The sequence below is a fragment of the Peromyscus leucopus genome, chromosome 1, assembly GCF_004664715.2.
Source record: "Peromyscus leucopus breed LL Stock chromosome 1, UCI_PerLeu_2.1, whole genome shotgun sequence".
NCBI lineage: Eukaryota > Metazoa > Chordata > Mammalia > Rodentia > Cricetidae > Peromyscus > Peromyscus leucopus.
In genome coordinates this window covers 117583300-117599767 of record NC_051063.1, presented here as the reverse complement: position 1 = coordinate 117599767, position 16468 = coordinate 117583300, and the positions used below count along the sequence as shown (strand labels likewise).

The 16468-nt window shown below is 34.2% G+C and overlaps 1 protein-coding gene across 1 annotated transcript in view; it reads right to left on the bottom strand.

Moving 5' to 3' along the window:
* Positions 1-12557: 12557 nt before the first annotated feature.
* The window catches only part of Folh1b (folate hydrolase 1B), a 65587-nt gene continuing 61676 nt past the window's right edge, over positions 12558-16468 (bottom strand). Inside the window, exons 18-19 of the mRNA XM_028856720.2 lie at positions 16190-16282; positions 12558-13538 (exon numbers count right to left, since the gene is read on the bottom strand). Of these exons, the coding sequence (XP_028712553.1) occupies positions 13349-13538; positions 16190-16282 (283 nt within the window). The 3' untranslated portion in view covers positions 12558-13348. The remainder of the gene's footprint in view (positions 13539-16189; positions 16283-16468) is intronic.

Below are 16468 nucleotides of genomic sequence, written 5' to 3'. Positions count from 1 at the left end.
TAACCTTGAAAACATAGCTAATATGACTACAAGTTTGATTGTAATGACTATTAACTTGTATTTCTTATACCCTAATTGGTTGGTAATAATAACTTTAAAGGACTAGTAATTGTTAAATAAACTGTATAGGTACAAAAACTTGAACAAGATTAGAAATATAGGTAGAGTATTTTCTAACAAAATCAATCTCAAACTTGTATCAATATACATAATTTGTATACAATAGACAAGAATTCAATCCAATGTAAGATATTTAAAACAAGTGGTTTATTTTTAAAAGTAGATTCAATTATCTATCTTTTATCTTATGTCTATATTATCTATCCTATTTTTCTTTTCAGAGTAGATTCAATGATCTACCCTTTTACCTACTATTTCTATATCTCTTTTGTAAAAGCAGATTCAATAGTCTACCTCTTATCTATATGTTCTTTTTTTTTCTTCAAACAAGAACACTGAATCTAATCTCCTTGTTTAACTTTTTTCCTGACCATTATCAACTAACAACTTGTAACCAGCCATTCTAAACAATGATAATTATCCATAATCCATTTGAAAGACCAAAAACCACTCACCCAACCTCTTGAGATGTGGGTGTTATTTTTTTAAATTACTTTCTATTGTCTGGGGACAATTGCATTTAGGGAATCCTGAAAAGAAAGTTTTTTGGGTTGTTAAGTCCTGGAAGAGGTAGCTGTATCATTTGTCCATTTTCTGCATAGTGAGAAGGTGCAGGATTTGTTTCAAGTCCTTGCTCAAGTAGTCTGTGAGGCTGGATCATCTCAGCTAGCCATCTTGAAATTGCCCAGAAGAGTATGTAGCCCAAAGCCAATTTTTGGGTAGTGTTTGTCAGCTAACTATTGTTGTCATTGTCCTGATGGAATCATTATTGTGAGGTCCCATCATCTTTTTGGAGATGTCAAAGTTGCTTTTAGTCATGGTCATGGTTCACTGCAGAAGATCTGATAGAGACTCAAACACAAAATCAGGTATAGGAAGCTAGGTAAAGCCTTTTCTCTAGAATTAATCTATAATTAAACTCTATATAACCATTAACATCATAATAAAAGTTTAATATATAAACATATATATATATAAATCTTATAAATTTTGATATAAAATGCATACTATAAGAAAAGTTTTAAAGAGTCAAAATAAATCCAAAGAGCTATGGGATTAGTGGCAATAGAATGTCCCTTAATTTTGGTTTTTCTTCTGTGCCATATGTGGCTGCTCTTCTGACATGGAACAGATTTTGTATTTTATTTTAACAAGCACGCTTGTTTAGAGAAAGAGAAAGAAGTGCCTCAACTCCAAAGCCAGCTTAAATTTTTAATTGAACTAGAACTACACAAATACCATTTGTGTTATGTGTCTGTAGAAACAAACATTTGTGAAGACTTATAAAATTGTATCATGTTAGATATGTGTTACACAAATAAACCAATTTAATCCTTTTGGGGGGATATTTTTTTCTGGATAATTTGTTCTTTTTCTTCAGATGTCTCATTTGTCCAGTGTTCTTCAAATTCCTTAGCCTTCATTCTCCTGAAAGACAAAAACAAAAACTCTTCCTCAGTGTTAACTTTGGGGAGGTTCCCTTTTGGCAAGTTATGTGTGATTAAATGAAAAGCATTTGTTAGTGATATAAGTTAGTTTAAATTGAATGGTCATGATGGTTGGTGAACTATCACCTCTTCAATTTAAGAGTTCTCTCTTTTTCAGATTGAGTCTTTATCAGAACAACTGTATTTTTGATGTTATCTAAAGCAAAACCTAGTCCCCAATGTAATACATATCCTGGTTTCCATTCTGAGGTCAGTACATCTTTAAAGTATATAGGCTGATTTAATTCTGTAGTTTAATCTATTATTCAATGTTTCTCTGCAGCTGTTGTTCTTTTCTCATCAGTGTTGAGAAAATTCAAAATTAATAGAATGTTATGTAATCTATTTTTGGGGGTTTTGTTACCTCTTTCTGTTTATTTAGCATATACTTTAAAGTTCAATTTAATCATTCTATGACTGCTTGTCCTGTAGGGTTATGTGGTATACCTGTAATATATTTTATATTTTAATAAACAAAAAACTGTTTCTTTTTACCAGAAATGTATACTGGAGCATTTTCAGTTTTAATTTGTACAGGTACACCCATGATGTCCATAACTTCTAGCAAATGTGTGATTACAGATCTTAGAGAAGTTGCCCATTGAAATCCTAAATAGGTATCAATGGTGTGGTTTACATATTTCAGTTTTCTAAATTATACAAAATGAAACACATTCATCTTCCAGATTTCATTCCTCTGAGTACCCTTTGGCTTATATCTTGCTATTAGTGGAATTTTATTGTATAAAGAACAAGTAGGATATTTCTTTATATTTTCATTGGCTTGTTGAAGATTATGGAAAAATCTTTTTTAAAATATTACTAGCACATTTCCTATCAATAGTCTATCAATCTTGTCATTACCTTGTGCCTGAGGGCCTGACAGACCCATATGAGATCGGATGTGAGTTCTATATAAGGGGTGATTTCTATTCCTGATTATTTCTTGTATCTGAATAAATAGCTAAGTTAACTCTGACTCATAAGGGATAAATTCAGCAGTTTCAATATGTAACACTACTCTTTCAGCATACTGAGAGTCAGTAACTATATTGACAGTTTCGATAAAATCAATAAATACCATTAGTATTGCATATAATTCTGATTTTTAAATAAAATTATAAGGACTTTGAATCACTTTAGTTAAATTTTCTCATTTGTAACCTCCCTTTCCTTTATTTTGCATTTGTATAAAATATAGGGGGTCCAGATATTGGTGTTTCCCATACAATGTAAGGCATGATCCAGCTAGCTCTCTTTATAAGTTTAATTCTATCACTTTGGGGACATTTGTTGTTAATCTCACCCAAATAATTATTGCAAGCTCTTTGCCAAGGTTCACTTTCTGCCCAAAATTTTTCAATTTCATCATTAGTTAAAAGAACTACAATTTCTGCTGGGTCTATTCTTGCAAGTTGATGAAGTCTCAATTTTCCTTTAAATTCAACTCAGAGATCTTTTCCACATAAGTTTTTTGGGTTTTGTACTCTGTTTATTTGGTAGAAATATCCATTCCAATAAAATATTCTCCCTCTGCATTAAAATTCCAGCTTAGAGGGTAAAATAACTAAAATGCAGTCAAGCTTTGGATCCACATTATCCACATGTGCATCCAGCACTTTCTTTTCCACCAAAGCCAATTCTTTTTCAGCATCAGCTAATAACTCCTTGTCACCCTCTAAGGTTTTGAACATATTACCCAGTTCATCATTTTTTACCCAATAATGGTCCATATATTGGAAATGTCTCTGAATAATCTTTGAAAGTCATTAAGAGTCCATAATTGATCTCTCCTAATTTGCTTTTGGGGTCTAATTTTTTGTATACCTATTTTATATCCTAATAATTAATAGAATCTCCTCTTTGTATCTTACAGGAGCAATTTGTAATCCCCAACAAGGCAAAAATTTCTTTATTTTTTCAAACATTCTTTCTAAATTTCCACATTTGAATCATCTAGTAAAATATCATCCATGTAATGATAAATTAGAGGTTTATGAAATTGTTTATGTATTACTTCCAATGGCTGTCATACAATATATTGTCACAGAGTTGGGCTATTTAACATTCCCTGTGAAAAAAACGTTCTATTGATATCTCTTGAGTGGCTGGAAATTATTTAAGTAGGTACCATGAAGGCAAAATTTTCTCTGTCTTTTTCTTGTAAGGGTATTGAGAAGAAACAGTCTTTTAAATATATAACTATAAGAAGCCATCCTTTGGGTAACAGAGTAGGCAAAGGGATTCCAGATTGTAGATAGCTCATTGGCTAACTTACCTTGTTAATGTCCCTTATATCTGTTACCATTCTGCACTTACCAGATTTCTTTTTGATAGCAAATACAGGAGAATTCCAAGGACTGGTTGATTCTTCCATATACTGAGCACTTAACTACTCTTAGACCAGCTGTTCTAAGGTCTATAGTTTCTCTTTTGCTAAAGGTTGAACCCATACAGCCAGGGTTATTGGTATCTTGGAAAGATTAGTGGCTATTGTGCCCTGTTCTTGTACAATCTGGATGGGCAGTGACGGTTCTTAATAATGCCTTCTAATATTTTTCTCAGAAACATACGTTAGTTTATGGTTTCTTTCAGGGATTGGAGGAATGTCAATCTGGGTATTCCATTGTTGTAATAAATCACATCTCCATAGATTGATAGCTATGTTAGGCACATATAGCTTTAATTTTCCTCTCTGTCCTTCTGGCCCTATACACTCGACACATTTCATGCTCTGTTTCACTTGAGATAATGTTCCCACCTCTAACAGCTGAACATTTACCTCCTGAATAGCCAAATTTGGATACCAAGATTCTGGTGCAATTATTGATACATCTGCACCTATGTCTACAAGACCTTCAATGACAATATTATTTATTCACATTTTTCATTTTGGTCTTTGTTCATTTTTGAAGTTTGCCCAAAAAAATGTGTATTTTGGTTTGTCCTGAATTTTTTGTTCTCTCTTCTTTACTTGTTCTATCACCCTGAGCATTATGGTGTTTTACAATAGGCATTAGGTTCTTTAATTGCTCTGAGAAGGGGTTTCTTCTATGGTGGCAGGAAAGGTCTGAACTGAATTTTTCATGGGGGCCTGAGAGAGGCCCCTCAGAGAGATTCCAGATGGCAAAGTTTTATCATGTCTGTCCCTTGTGATCTACATTTATTTGCCTTTACTACACCTTCTGCATAAACCACAAGGAAGGAGTATTCTGTTACTATTGTTCCTTGAAAAAACATTGTTTCTAGGAATACTGCTTACAGTCCCTTTTTATGTGACCATGTTTACCAAAATTGAAACATCTGATATTACTTTTTTCTTCAAACTTCTAGAAATCACCTATCCTGTTCAAAACTTATCATGGTCAGGAGATTAAATATTCATTTTTATCTTGGATCCATTCCTCTAAGGGTAATGATCTTGCTTTAATGGCCTAATTACCATTCTGCATTCTGCATTAGCACTTTCAAAAGTAAGGTATTCAATTATTATCTGGCTAGCTCCTGAATTTGGTATCATTCTATTTACTGCTGAAGACAGCCTTTGTAAAAAATCAGTGAAGGTTTCTTTTGGGTCCTGTATAACTTTTATAAATGACTCAATTTTCTTTCTTACTTCTTCAAGTAAGTCATACTGTCCCAAGCATTCAAGGATGACTTCAGCATAAAGCCAGAGTGTGGTATTCATATAGAGATTGCCTTTCTACATTAGCATAATCTCCCTCTCCAAGTTGATCTTGGGATATTTCCATATCTCTAGCCCGACTTCATTGTTCAATTGTTTTAGCCTCATCCTTCCACCAAGTCCTCCACTACAATTGAGGACCTACTTCTAAGACGGCTGTAACTAAATCTCTCCAGTCTTGAAGAATAATTCTATTTCAAGTTATACATGAGTTTAACATCTGCTTCACAAATGGGGAATGCTTACCATATGACATTATAGCTTCTCTGAATCTCCTCAAATCTAACATTTGCACAGGAGTCTAGTCAGTTCTTATGCAGCTTTGAGCATTTGGCAGTTCCTGTAAGGTTACTGGATAGATTAAGGTTGACTGTTTGAAAGTCTTAGGCTGTTTCTCTGTAACCATATAATGCAGTGTTGAGATTGGTTTACATTTAAATTTCTCTGTCTGGGTCTAAATTTCTCTATGATCTATTTGAACAAGGTTTTCTAAAATTTTTATCTTGGTACTTACATTAACCAACCTTTTTATGATAAAACAAAAGTGATCAAACAAATAATGTGTACAATTGACATTATGTAAATCCCATCTATATTAATTATCCTCTCATTTAATTGTTCCATTTTCAGACTGTCAATTGTATTATCAAACAGAGAACAAATTCTCTCAATTGTAAAGATGTTTCCCATTTTTAATGTGGGAAAAAATCTTTTTTAACTAATTTCCCCCTTTAAAAAATCCCAATTGTCTCATCAAATCTGCTGGCAATGATGATTTGGATGTGAGGCTGACTGATTCTGTGCAGACCAGTAGAAGCCTGAATGGGTTTCAAGGCAGCTACCTAGTGTGACAGCAGCCCAAGATGGGGATGCAGGGAGAGCCCATAGCCCAGAAGGAAAGTAGAAGCCAAAGAGCCATCCATCTTCATGGAACTCGAGAAAGCAGCTAACTCCTATGCTTTTGGGGGAAAAAAAAAAAAACACTAATGGAGTTTGCTGCAGAGAGGCTACAACAAAAACTTAGCCTGTGTTTTAGAGACTCTGGCCCACAAAGGGTGAAGACAATTGCTTCATGCTACTTGGGCCTAAGCCAGGGCCTGCAAGGCCATAGGCAATTGTTTTTTTCCTGAAATCATGACCCACAAGGTGGACACCAGATGTAGTTCAAATCTTAAATGGTCTTTTAATAAAATCCCAGAGCCAGATATCAGGGTGAAAGCTGAAAAATCAGAGAAGCAGAACAGCCAGCCACTAGTTCTTACCTCTATGAAATCCTCAGTCTAAAGAGAGTGAGTTTATGTTTCCTCACATTTTATATATCTTTCTCTGCCCTGCCATATTATTTCCTGGGATTAAAGGTGTGTGTTTGATTCCCAAGCAAAGGCATGAGATCTCAAGTGCTGGGATTAAAGGTGTGTGCCATGACTGCCTGTCTCTGTGTCTAATCTAGTGGCTGGCTCTGTCCTCTGATCTCAGGCAAGTTTATTAGAGTACACAATATATCACCACAAAGGGACCTTGTCTTCTTGTCTTCCCCCATCACCTCTGACTCTTATACTCTTTCTGCTACCTCTTGAAGAAGGCTCCTTGAGCCCATTGGGAAAGAATTTGATGGAGACATTCCATTTTGGACTTCCTGCTCTAAGGTGTCTGGTCTCTCACTCTCACCATAATATCTCTCTGTGAGTTTCTGCATTTGTTCCCATTTGTTGCAGGAAGAAGTTTTTCTGATGATGGCTAAAGAAGGCACTCATCTATGAGTATAGCAAATTGTCATTAGGAGTCATTTTGTTTTTAAGGTGTTTAATTTAATTAAATTTAATCTTTATAGAACAGTAGTATTTGGTTTTTCCTGGGTGTCAGGGCTATCTAGTCTCATGTTCTTGGTCACCCATGCAGCAATAAATATGGGTGTAGATCTTAAGTCAAGTTAGAAACACTCTGAATCACCATTTCACTAGCATTCTTGCCGGCCAGGACACAATTGTAGATCAAAGCATTTGTGGCTGGATTTGTGTTTACATTTCTATTTGGTAACATGTAAAGAACTTTCCTGTACCAGATACACTAGAATATTAGAGTTAAGGCACTCTGTAGATAACAGAATTGTATTCAGAAATAAAACTTGCTGTCAGTTCTGGAGAGCAACCTATAGTATTGACAATGACCTGAGTTGTTTTGGTGGTCCACATGGGACCCCTTTGGCCAACAATTCAATTTAACAGAACCCAAACCTGGTACTGCGACCTTTATTTGGTGACAACAGATGGACAGGTTGGATTCATTATTTTTTTGTTTCCTTTAGATTGCCTTCATGTGCATATATATTTTAAGAAACCTCTACTCTATTAGGTATGCACTTCCAAAGGTTGTTATTTTTACCTGTGTCTCCCCATTTACCCCTTCTCCCCTCTTCTCTTCCCCAACCAGCTTAATCTTTCCATCCCAGTCTCCCACATCCACCCACAATTATTTATTCAATTTCTATTTTCTAATGAGATCTATCTATCCCACCATACTCTCTTACTTTATATGAAACTTTGATTCTATTGTAGCTTGGTTATAATTGACTTAAAGGTTAATATTCACATAGAATTTAATAATACCATATTTGTCTTACCTATGACATTTCATTATTTCATTTTTAACAGCTGACTAATATCACATTATGAAAATGTACCACATTTACTTTTCCCATTCTTCAGTTGAGGGCCATCTTCATATTTCTGACCATTATGAATAGATCAGCAATGAGCATGGTTGGGCAAGTGTCTCTGTGGTAAGATGAGGTGACATTTTGGAATATGCCCAAGAGTAGTATAGCTGGATCTGGAGATAGATTGATTCCCATCCTCCTGAGAAACTACCACACTGATTTTCATAGTGACTGTACATTTGCCATCCTACCAGCAATAGATTTGATTTGAATTTCCCTAATGACTAAATACATTGGACATTTCTTTACATATTTCTCAGCTATGTGAGTGTGTTTTTTGAGAATTTTCTGTTTAGAAGTGTACTTCATTTTTTTTCCAGCAACAGACCTTTTACTTTATTTTTTTACATGGCCTTGAAATTCAGATAACACCTTGGGAATGTTTAGTCACCCTCTACACATTCAGCAATTTGTGTGGATGTGAATTTGTGTGTTCATTTTCTGCTTCCAATACATACTTAATAAATAGTATTACACAAAAGCAATATTAGATATCAAGGGAGCAAAACCTAGTTTTGATCCATTGCCAAAGTGATAGAAAAACTGGCACAGAAAGGCCAATTCAGCAAAAATAAAATATGATAACTGAGCTACAAATTAAATATGGGATGAAGAGAAGTTTCATCAATCTCCTCACCAAAGGAAACAAAATAATGCTAATAAAACCTTGTATATAAAGATCTCACCTAAAACATGTGCCTTTATATTCATTGCTCATCCAAAAAGTGCTCTAAGGACCCCAGGCCTAGGAGACACGAATTCAGTGAAAAGACCCCATATATCTTGATGAATAAATTTAAACCATTTAAATTGAAATCGCCCTATAATCTAGAGTATATATTTCAATATTCATAGCATTTGTGGATTTGCGTTATTTTTACATAATTAGAATGCAATCAAATGTATTGGACAATAAGATTATGCTGCATGTAATTTAATCTTTGGTGATTCAGAAAGCACTTTAAGCTATTATGGTTTTCAGAGTCAAGATTAGGCACTTTATAACTTTTCATTGTAGAAGTAAAATATGTAGATACAGAATAACAGAGATTTCCAGTAGATACAATGTTTTATAAATGAATTTTACTATACCTCCTGTTCATGTTGTGATGGAAAGAATACAAAGAGGCAGAACACACAGAATTGTTAGGGCAAGGAAATTATTCTAGATTATATTATAATAGTGAATAAATGTCATTAGGTTCAGATCCAAAAAGTACAATCCAAAGGATAAAGTTAAATATTGATTGTGGATTTTTGGTATCCTTATGACAAAACAGAGCAATCATAAGTGTACTTTATTTTTAACTGAGTTATTTGCTTTCTTGCTATCTAGATTCTTGAGTTTTTTATATGCTTTGAATATTAGCCCTTTTGGATATGAAGTTGTTAAAAATCTTCATTTCTGTAGCCTGTCACTTTGTCTTCATGATGATGTTCTTTGCTATCCAGAAGCTTCTCAGTTTTATGAGGTCCTGTATATTATTTGTTGATCTTAGATTGTGTGCTAATGGTCTTCTGTTAAGAAAGTCTTTTCTTGTGCCAATAAGTTCAAGGCTATTCACCATTTTATCTTCTCTTGGGTTGTGTATCCAGTTTTATGTTAAGTTCTTTAATCCATTTGTAATTGAGTCTTGTTCAGGCATATATAGATCTATTTAGATTCTTCTTTTCTGTGCAGCCATCCTTGTTGAAGATGCTGTCTTTTTTCCAATGTGTATTTCTGGCTTCTTTATAAAAAAATCTGATGCCAATAGGTGTGTGGATTTGCAGGTTGATTACATTGATTAATGTGTCTGTTTTTGTGTCTTTACCATACTTTTATTTTTTTCAACTAAACTTTTCTTTCTGAGGGGTAAAGAAGGAAACACACATGTTCTGATGGTGACTTTCTCTTTTACTTCATCTTGAAAAATCTTCTCTGAAATTCTCTCTGTCTCCATATAGTTACATATACAGCTACATCTCTCTTTTACACAGCCACACATCTCTATTCTGCATATCTCTCCCCCAGAAGAAACTCTGGTCAAATATATGAGTTACATTTTGAGGGTCACATCTGTTCAGGGAGTTGTCTTTAATGTTATCAGCCAGACTTTTGTAAGTGAAGAACTGGCACTAAAGTTGCTTTATGCTTGACATTGGTTCAGTATGCATTTGGGACTCTGTTCTTGGGCAATTCATTTGCAGGAGCAACTGGTCTGCTTTGACTTTGTTCTTAAGTCTTAAATCAGCTAAGGGTGTAAAAAGCTGCCTTTGCAGCTGAGAATGCTGTTATTTTCCTGTGCAACTTCATTGCCTATTCCCAGTGATATTCTTATTCCAACAATTCCACACCTACTCAAACAAGGACAAACTTCCTAAACCTTCCCAAGTAGTGCCACTTCTTGATGACTAAGCATTCAAATATATTAGCCTATTGGGACAGCACTTATTCAAAACACCACACAAAATTTTCACTTAGATGATTAGGGTAACCCCAAGATAATTTGTTTTAGGTAAGACTATTATGAAGTTGTTTCCCAGTTTTCTTTTTCAGCCTGTTTTTGTAGAGGAGGACTATTGATTTTTGTGAATTAACTTTGTATCTAGCTACTTCATTGAAGTGCTTACTAGCAACAGGAGTTTCCCAATGGAATCCTTAGGGCCACTTATGTATACTATCATATCATCTGTAAATAATGATATTTTGACGTCTTCCTTTCCAATTTGTATGCACTTCTTCTCCTTTAGTTGTGTTATTGATCTATCTCAGACTTCAAGTACTATATTAAATAAGTATAGAGAGAGTGGACAATCTTGTCTTGTTGCTGATTTAAGCAGAATTGCTTTGAGTTTCTCTTCATTATTTTGATATTGGTTATGGACCTCATGGAAACTGCCTTTAGCATGTTGAGGTATGTCCCTTGTATCCCTAATTTTTCAAGGACTTTCATCATTTGGAGGCCACCTTTTCAAAGGTCTTTTCTGCACTTAATGAGATAATTACTTATTAATTACAAGTTTTTGTCTTTATATCTGTTTATATGTTATGTTACTTGTTAATTTGCATATGTTGAACCATCCATGTATCTCTGGGATAAAGCATATTTTATTATGGTAGATGATCTTTTATATGTGTTATTGGATTTGATTTGTGAGTATTTTATTGAGAATATTTGCATCTATGTCCATAACGATGATTGGTTTGTTATTCTCTTTCTTTGTTGGGCCTTTATGTGGTTTCCATGTCTGGGTAACAGTGGACTTTGTAAAACAAATTGAGTAATGGTCTTTCTTTTTCTATTTTGTGGCCCCATTTGGTGAATATCTTCAGAATGTCTTCTTTAAAACCTGGTAGAATAAAACCACTTAGCCCGGGACTAATTTGGCTTTTTATGCTTTTAATGTCTGCTTCCAATTCGCTAGGGGTTATGGGTTTGCTTAAATTGCTTAACTGATCCTGATTAAACTTTGGTAAGTGGTATATATCAAGGAAACGATCCATTTCTTTTAGATTTGCCAGTTACATAGAGTACAGGATTTTAAATCATGTCCGTGTGATTCTCTGGATTTCCTCAATGTCTTTTCTAATTTTGCTAATATGTATACTCTCTCTCTCTCTCTCTCTCTCTCTCTCTCTCTCTCTCTCTCTCTGCCTTTTGGTTAATTTGAATGAGAGCTTATTGATTTCCTCAAAATAAAAACCCAACTGTTCGTTTCATTGATTCTTTGTATTGTTTTATTTTGTTAAATTTATCCCCAAGTTTATTTCTTACCAACTACTTCTTTTGTGTGTGATTTCTTCTTTTTGTTCTAGAATTTTCAGATGTGCTGTTAAGTTACTAGTATGAGCTCTCTCTTATTTTTTTTAATATAGATAATTAATGGTGTGACCGTACCTCTTAGAACTGCCTTAAATGAGAAAAATAATTAAAATCAGAATAAACAAACAAAAAACATGGAATTGATTGTTTTGGTCAACTACTCTTGGGCCTGGAGCCTGCCCCAGAGTGTGGTTGACACTGTATTTGGGAAAACTAATTGTCCCTTTCCCAGGAGGTATCAATTGCAAATACCTCCTTTGTTAGAGGTGGATCTTTGTGTTCATTTCCCCTTTCCCCTTCTGGGATTTGTTCACCTTGAACATGTGCAGGTCTTTTGCATGCTGACACAATTTGAAACTTTTGTCTTATTGTGTTTTTGATTGTTTTGATTTTTAGTTTTGGAATTTGTTTCTATTTTTTGAGAGAGAGAATATGCATGAAGTTGGATGGGTAGGAAGGTGATGATAATATGGGGACATAGAGAATGTCAGTATAGTGACCATTTCTTACAGCTTCTATAGACATCTAAAATTCTCATTACTTTTCCCATGGCATTGATTCAAAATATCAGTGCTTATATAACTTGTCATTCTTTCTGATGTCTCTGCTTGTTCAAATAACTATGTGATTGCTTTCCTTTCTTCAACCCTTACTGATAAATGTGAAATTTACTCAAGGCAATGCGGTGTCCCAAGAAAATCTGATAAACTACAGGAATAACTCAAAGGCAAACAGAAAAGATGAGCACTGCAAAATACAAATTTATGGTTTTAATATAAACATATATATTAAATATATTTATTCATATAATGAATGCAACCATGTTTGGTGAATTTTGTGTAAAAAGAAGGAAATTATGAACATAAAATTTAAGACTGTGATTACTTTTGACAGAAAAGACACAATTATTCCGAAGTGCATAAAGTTCTTTCTTGATATGATTACTGAGATTGCAGATGCTAATTAATTATTAATTATACATGTATGCTGTACATAATTTTAATAAAATTTTATCAAGTATAACTAATCATGCTTTATAATACAGAGTGATAAGGTTTACTAGAACTATGAATAGATCAGAAATCATCAGCTAGTCTGTCAGCTAGTGTGTGGTTGGGTAGCATCTAAGCCTCTGGATGGAGCAGTTTTGTGTACTGTTCCAAGTGCATTCCATAATAAAATGATGCTTGTTTACATTGAAATGACAGGGTTAGATTTGTGATAACTATCTGATAATGTCAGGTAAATGTTTGCTATATTACACTGTTCACCTTGGTTTTAATACTTAATTGAATTTCAAATTTCAGAAAGATATTCTAAAATTAAAATATAAAATATTTATCCATTTTTCTTTTTTTGAACCACAAGGAAAAATCAAAACAAAGAAAACTAAAAGGAAATATATATGTATATATATATGCACATACATACATAGAGCTATTACCCATAATCATAAAATACCAAACATTTATTTTTCTATGCAAGTCCTCCCAATAATATCATCCCTACCCAAAATGGATTCCCTGAAGTACCCTTAGGCTACTTCTCTCAAAGTCTCTGCAGCAGCTTGCACTGTGAAGGCTGCAATAGAAATCTGTCTCTTCACTTCTCTCCAGGCCTTGGAAGGATCCACTTTGCTATCAATATCAAAAAGGGCATCATAAATCCCTGGGAATGACTCTCCTGCATACTTGTTGTGGCTGCTTGGAGCATAGATGATATGCCTGTTGATAAAACAGATTTCTGTCCATTCATTGCACAAACAATACATAAGAAAAAGAAGGCACTATATTCAAGCTGCATACTCCTTATTTTGCTACTTGAATTATTCAGTTGTTTCCTGAACTTAAAATGCTATGATCTCCAGGCACATTAATACACATAATTTTTACTTTTAATGAATAACTCAAGGTGTTTCAGAGTATACAAATAAGAGTAAGGATAGCTAGTATGAACTATGTTTATTATTTTAAAAGGTAACTTACTATTATCTTTAATTACTAAAAATAAACTGTATAATGTTGATAACAGTATCCTCAGAGGAGAAATGAGAACAAAAGTCATAAAATAATTAGTCTCCATGCACATTGCCAGTAAGTATGATGTTTGCATCATACTCCCTGATAAACACATCATGACATTGTCCTTATAGCCAGCCTCGTATGCATTAGTGTCACTTTTTATTGTTTTGTTGGTACTGGGATTAAAAGCGTGTGTCACCACACTTGGCTGTTCCCTACTGTGTCCTTGAACACACAGAGACTCTGCCTGCCATGTGATTGGATTAAGGGTGTGTGCTACCACTGTCTGACTTTTGTTTATAGCTGGGTATGACCTCTGGTTTCCAGGCAAACTTTATTTATTAACATACCAATAAAATATCACCATATTTCAGCACAAATAAAATATCACTATTAACCTGGGCGGTGGTGGCGCACGCCTTTAATCCCAGCACTCGGGAGGCAGAGCCAGGCGGATCTCTGTGAGTTCAAGGCCAGCCTGGGCTACCAAGTGAGTCCCAGGAAAGGTGCAAAGCTACACAGAGAAACCCTGTCTCGAAAAAAACCAAAAAAAAAAAAATGTCACTATAGGAGACATGACAGCAGAAGTATAGGGTAGCTGAGCATATTGTATCCACTCAGGCAACAGAGAGATGAATGCTGATTATCCAATTACAGTCTTTATTTATTCCATCCAGACCTTACATCGTGTTATGATGCCACCTACATTAAGTATGTGCGTTCCCAAATTGGTTAAACATATCTGTAAACAACCTCACACCTAGAGGTTTGTCTCTTAGGTCATTCTAAATCTCATCAAGTTGACTATAACATTAACCATCACAGTCTCCAACAGTTCAAAATTATTCTGAGTAGAAATAATAATGCTGGATGTATCATAGTACTTAATTTCAAGCCACAATACAGAGCCCCAGTATCAAAAAAGCATATGACATGAAACCATACATGGATTAATGGAAAAGAAGATATGAACCAGAAATAAAACCTCACATTTCCAAAAAATATTGTTTGAGAAAAATAAAAAAGCCTCTTCAAGAAATGGTGTTGAGTAAACTAGGTAAAAGAATAAAATTATATACCCGTCTCTCACCCTACACAACAAGCATTTCATAATGGAGCAAAGACCATAATGTAAGACCTAAAACCCTAATAATGATAAAATATAGGGAAAACATTTCAAAGAGTAGGTATAGACAAGGATATCTGAAAAGAACTCCAATTGCTAATAAATAATGCCAAGAATTGACTAATATGTATTAAGGAAAATTTAAAGGTTTTGTTACATCAGAGGACAACCAAATGAAGGGAATATCAATGAAATTGAAGAAAATCTTTTGTAGTTAAACACCTAAGAGAGGATTGATTTCTAGAATATTTAAAGAATACACTCATTAAACACCCAGACCCTAAACAACTCAGTTAATAAATTGGTAAATGAAATAAACACACTGTTCTCAAAAGATGAAGCATAACTCTCCAATAACCATGTTAAAAGGTGTTTACCACACTAATTATCAGGGAAATTGAAATAAAAACCACCTTGAGATTCCAGCTCTCCCCAGTAATTAACAAACAAGAACAAATGCTGATAAGGATGTAGGGAGATGGGAACATTTATACAGTAATGGTTGGGGTGTGCCTAGTCAAATTACAATAGGGATAAATATGAAATTACCTCAAGAAAACTACAAATAAAACTACCATATGAATCAGCTAACACACTTCTGGGTGTATGCCTGAAGGACTCTCCACCTATGACAAAGATAAATGCATACCAGTGCTTATTGTATCACTGTTCATTAAAACCGAGTCATAGGACCAGCCTAGAGACCTATCAATGATTAATAGAAAAGAAAGTGGTATAAACACTCGTGTGTGTGTGTGTGTGTGTGTGTGTGTGTGTGTGAAAAACAATGGGGTTTTATTCAGTTATCAAGAGGAATGGAATTATGCTTTTGATAGAAAAATGGATGTAATTAGAAATCATCATATTATGCAAAATAAGCCATATACAGAAGGATAAGTTACACTTGTTTTAATTGTGGGTCCTAGAACTCCTTAAAGACATGGGAAAAACAGAAAGGACATTGCAGGAATGAAGGAAGCCAGTGATAAGGAACAAGGGGACAGGGTACTTAGAGTGCTGAATGAGACTGGGATGAAGAACCAAGTATTTATGTTTGAAACAAACATTCTTTATCGAACCTAATTCTGTGTACAGTGAAATTTAAAGGTTTTGTTACAGCAGTAACAAAATTTTACCTCACTAAAATATTTTAAATAATAAAATTAAATAAACTATGGTATTTTTTTATACAATGTGATATTAGACTATAGAATAATTTTTTTCTCACCTGTAGAAAGGCCTGCCTGGTAACCCTAAAGGATCAATGAAGGCACGTTCCAGATACATCAGCTGGTCATTCATAATTCTCAGTGATATAGGGCTAAAAAAGAAATTAATAAAGCTGTATCTCCATGAAGTTATGAACACCACCTGATAAACTATAAGTATGCAGTAAAATCAAACTCACATGCATTTTAAATCATTGTAACATCCAAATTAAGAATATCAGTAACATTATACAGACTGAGTAGGTTGTATTTATGTATTTAGGAATATTGTAACAACA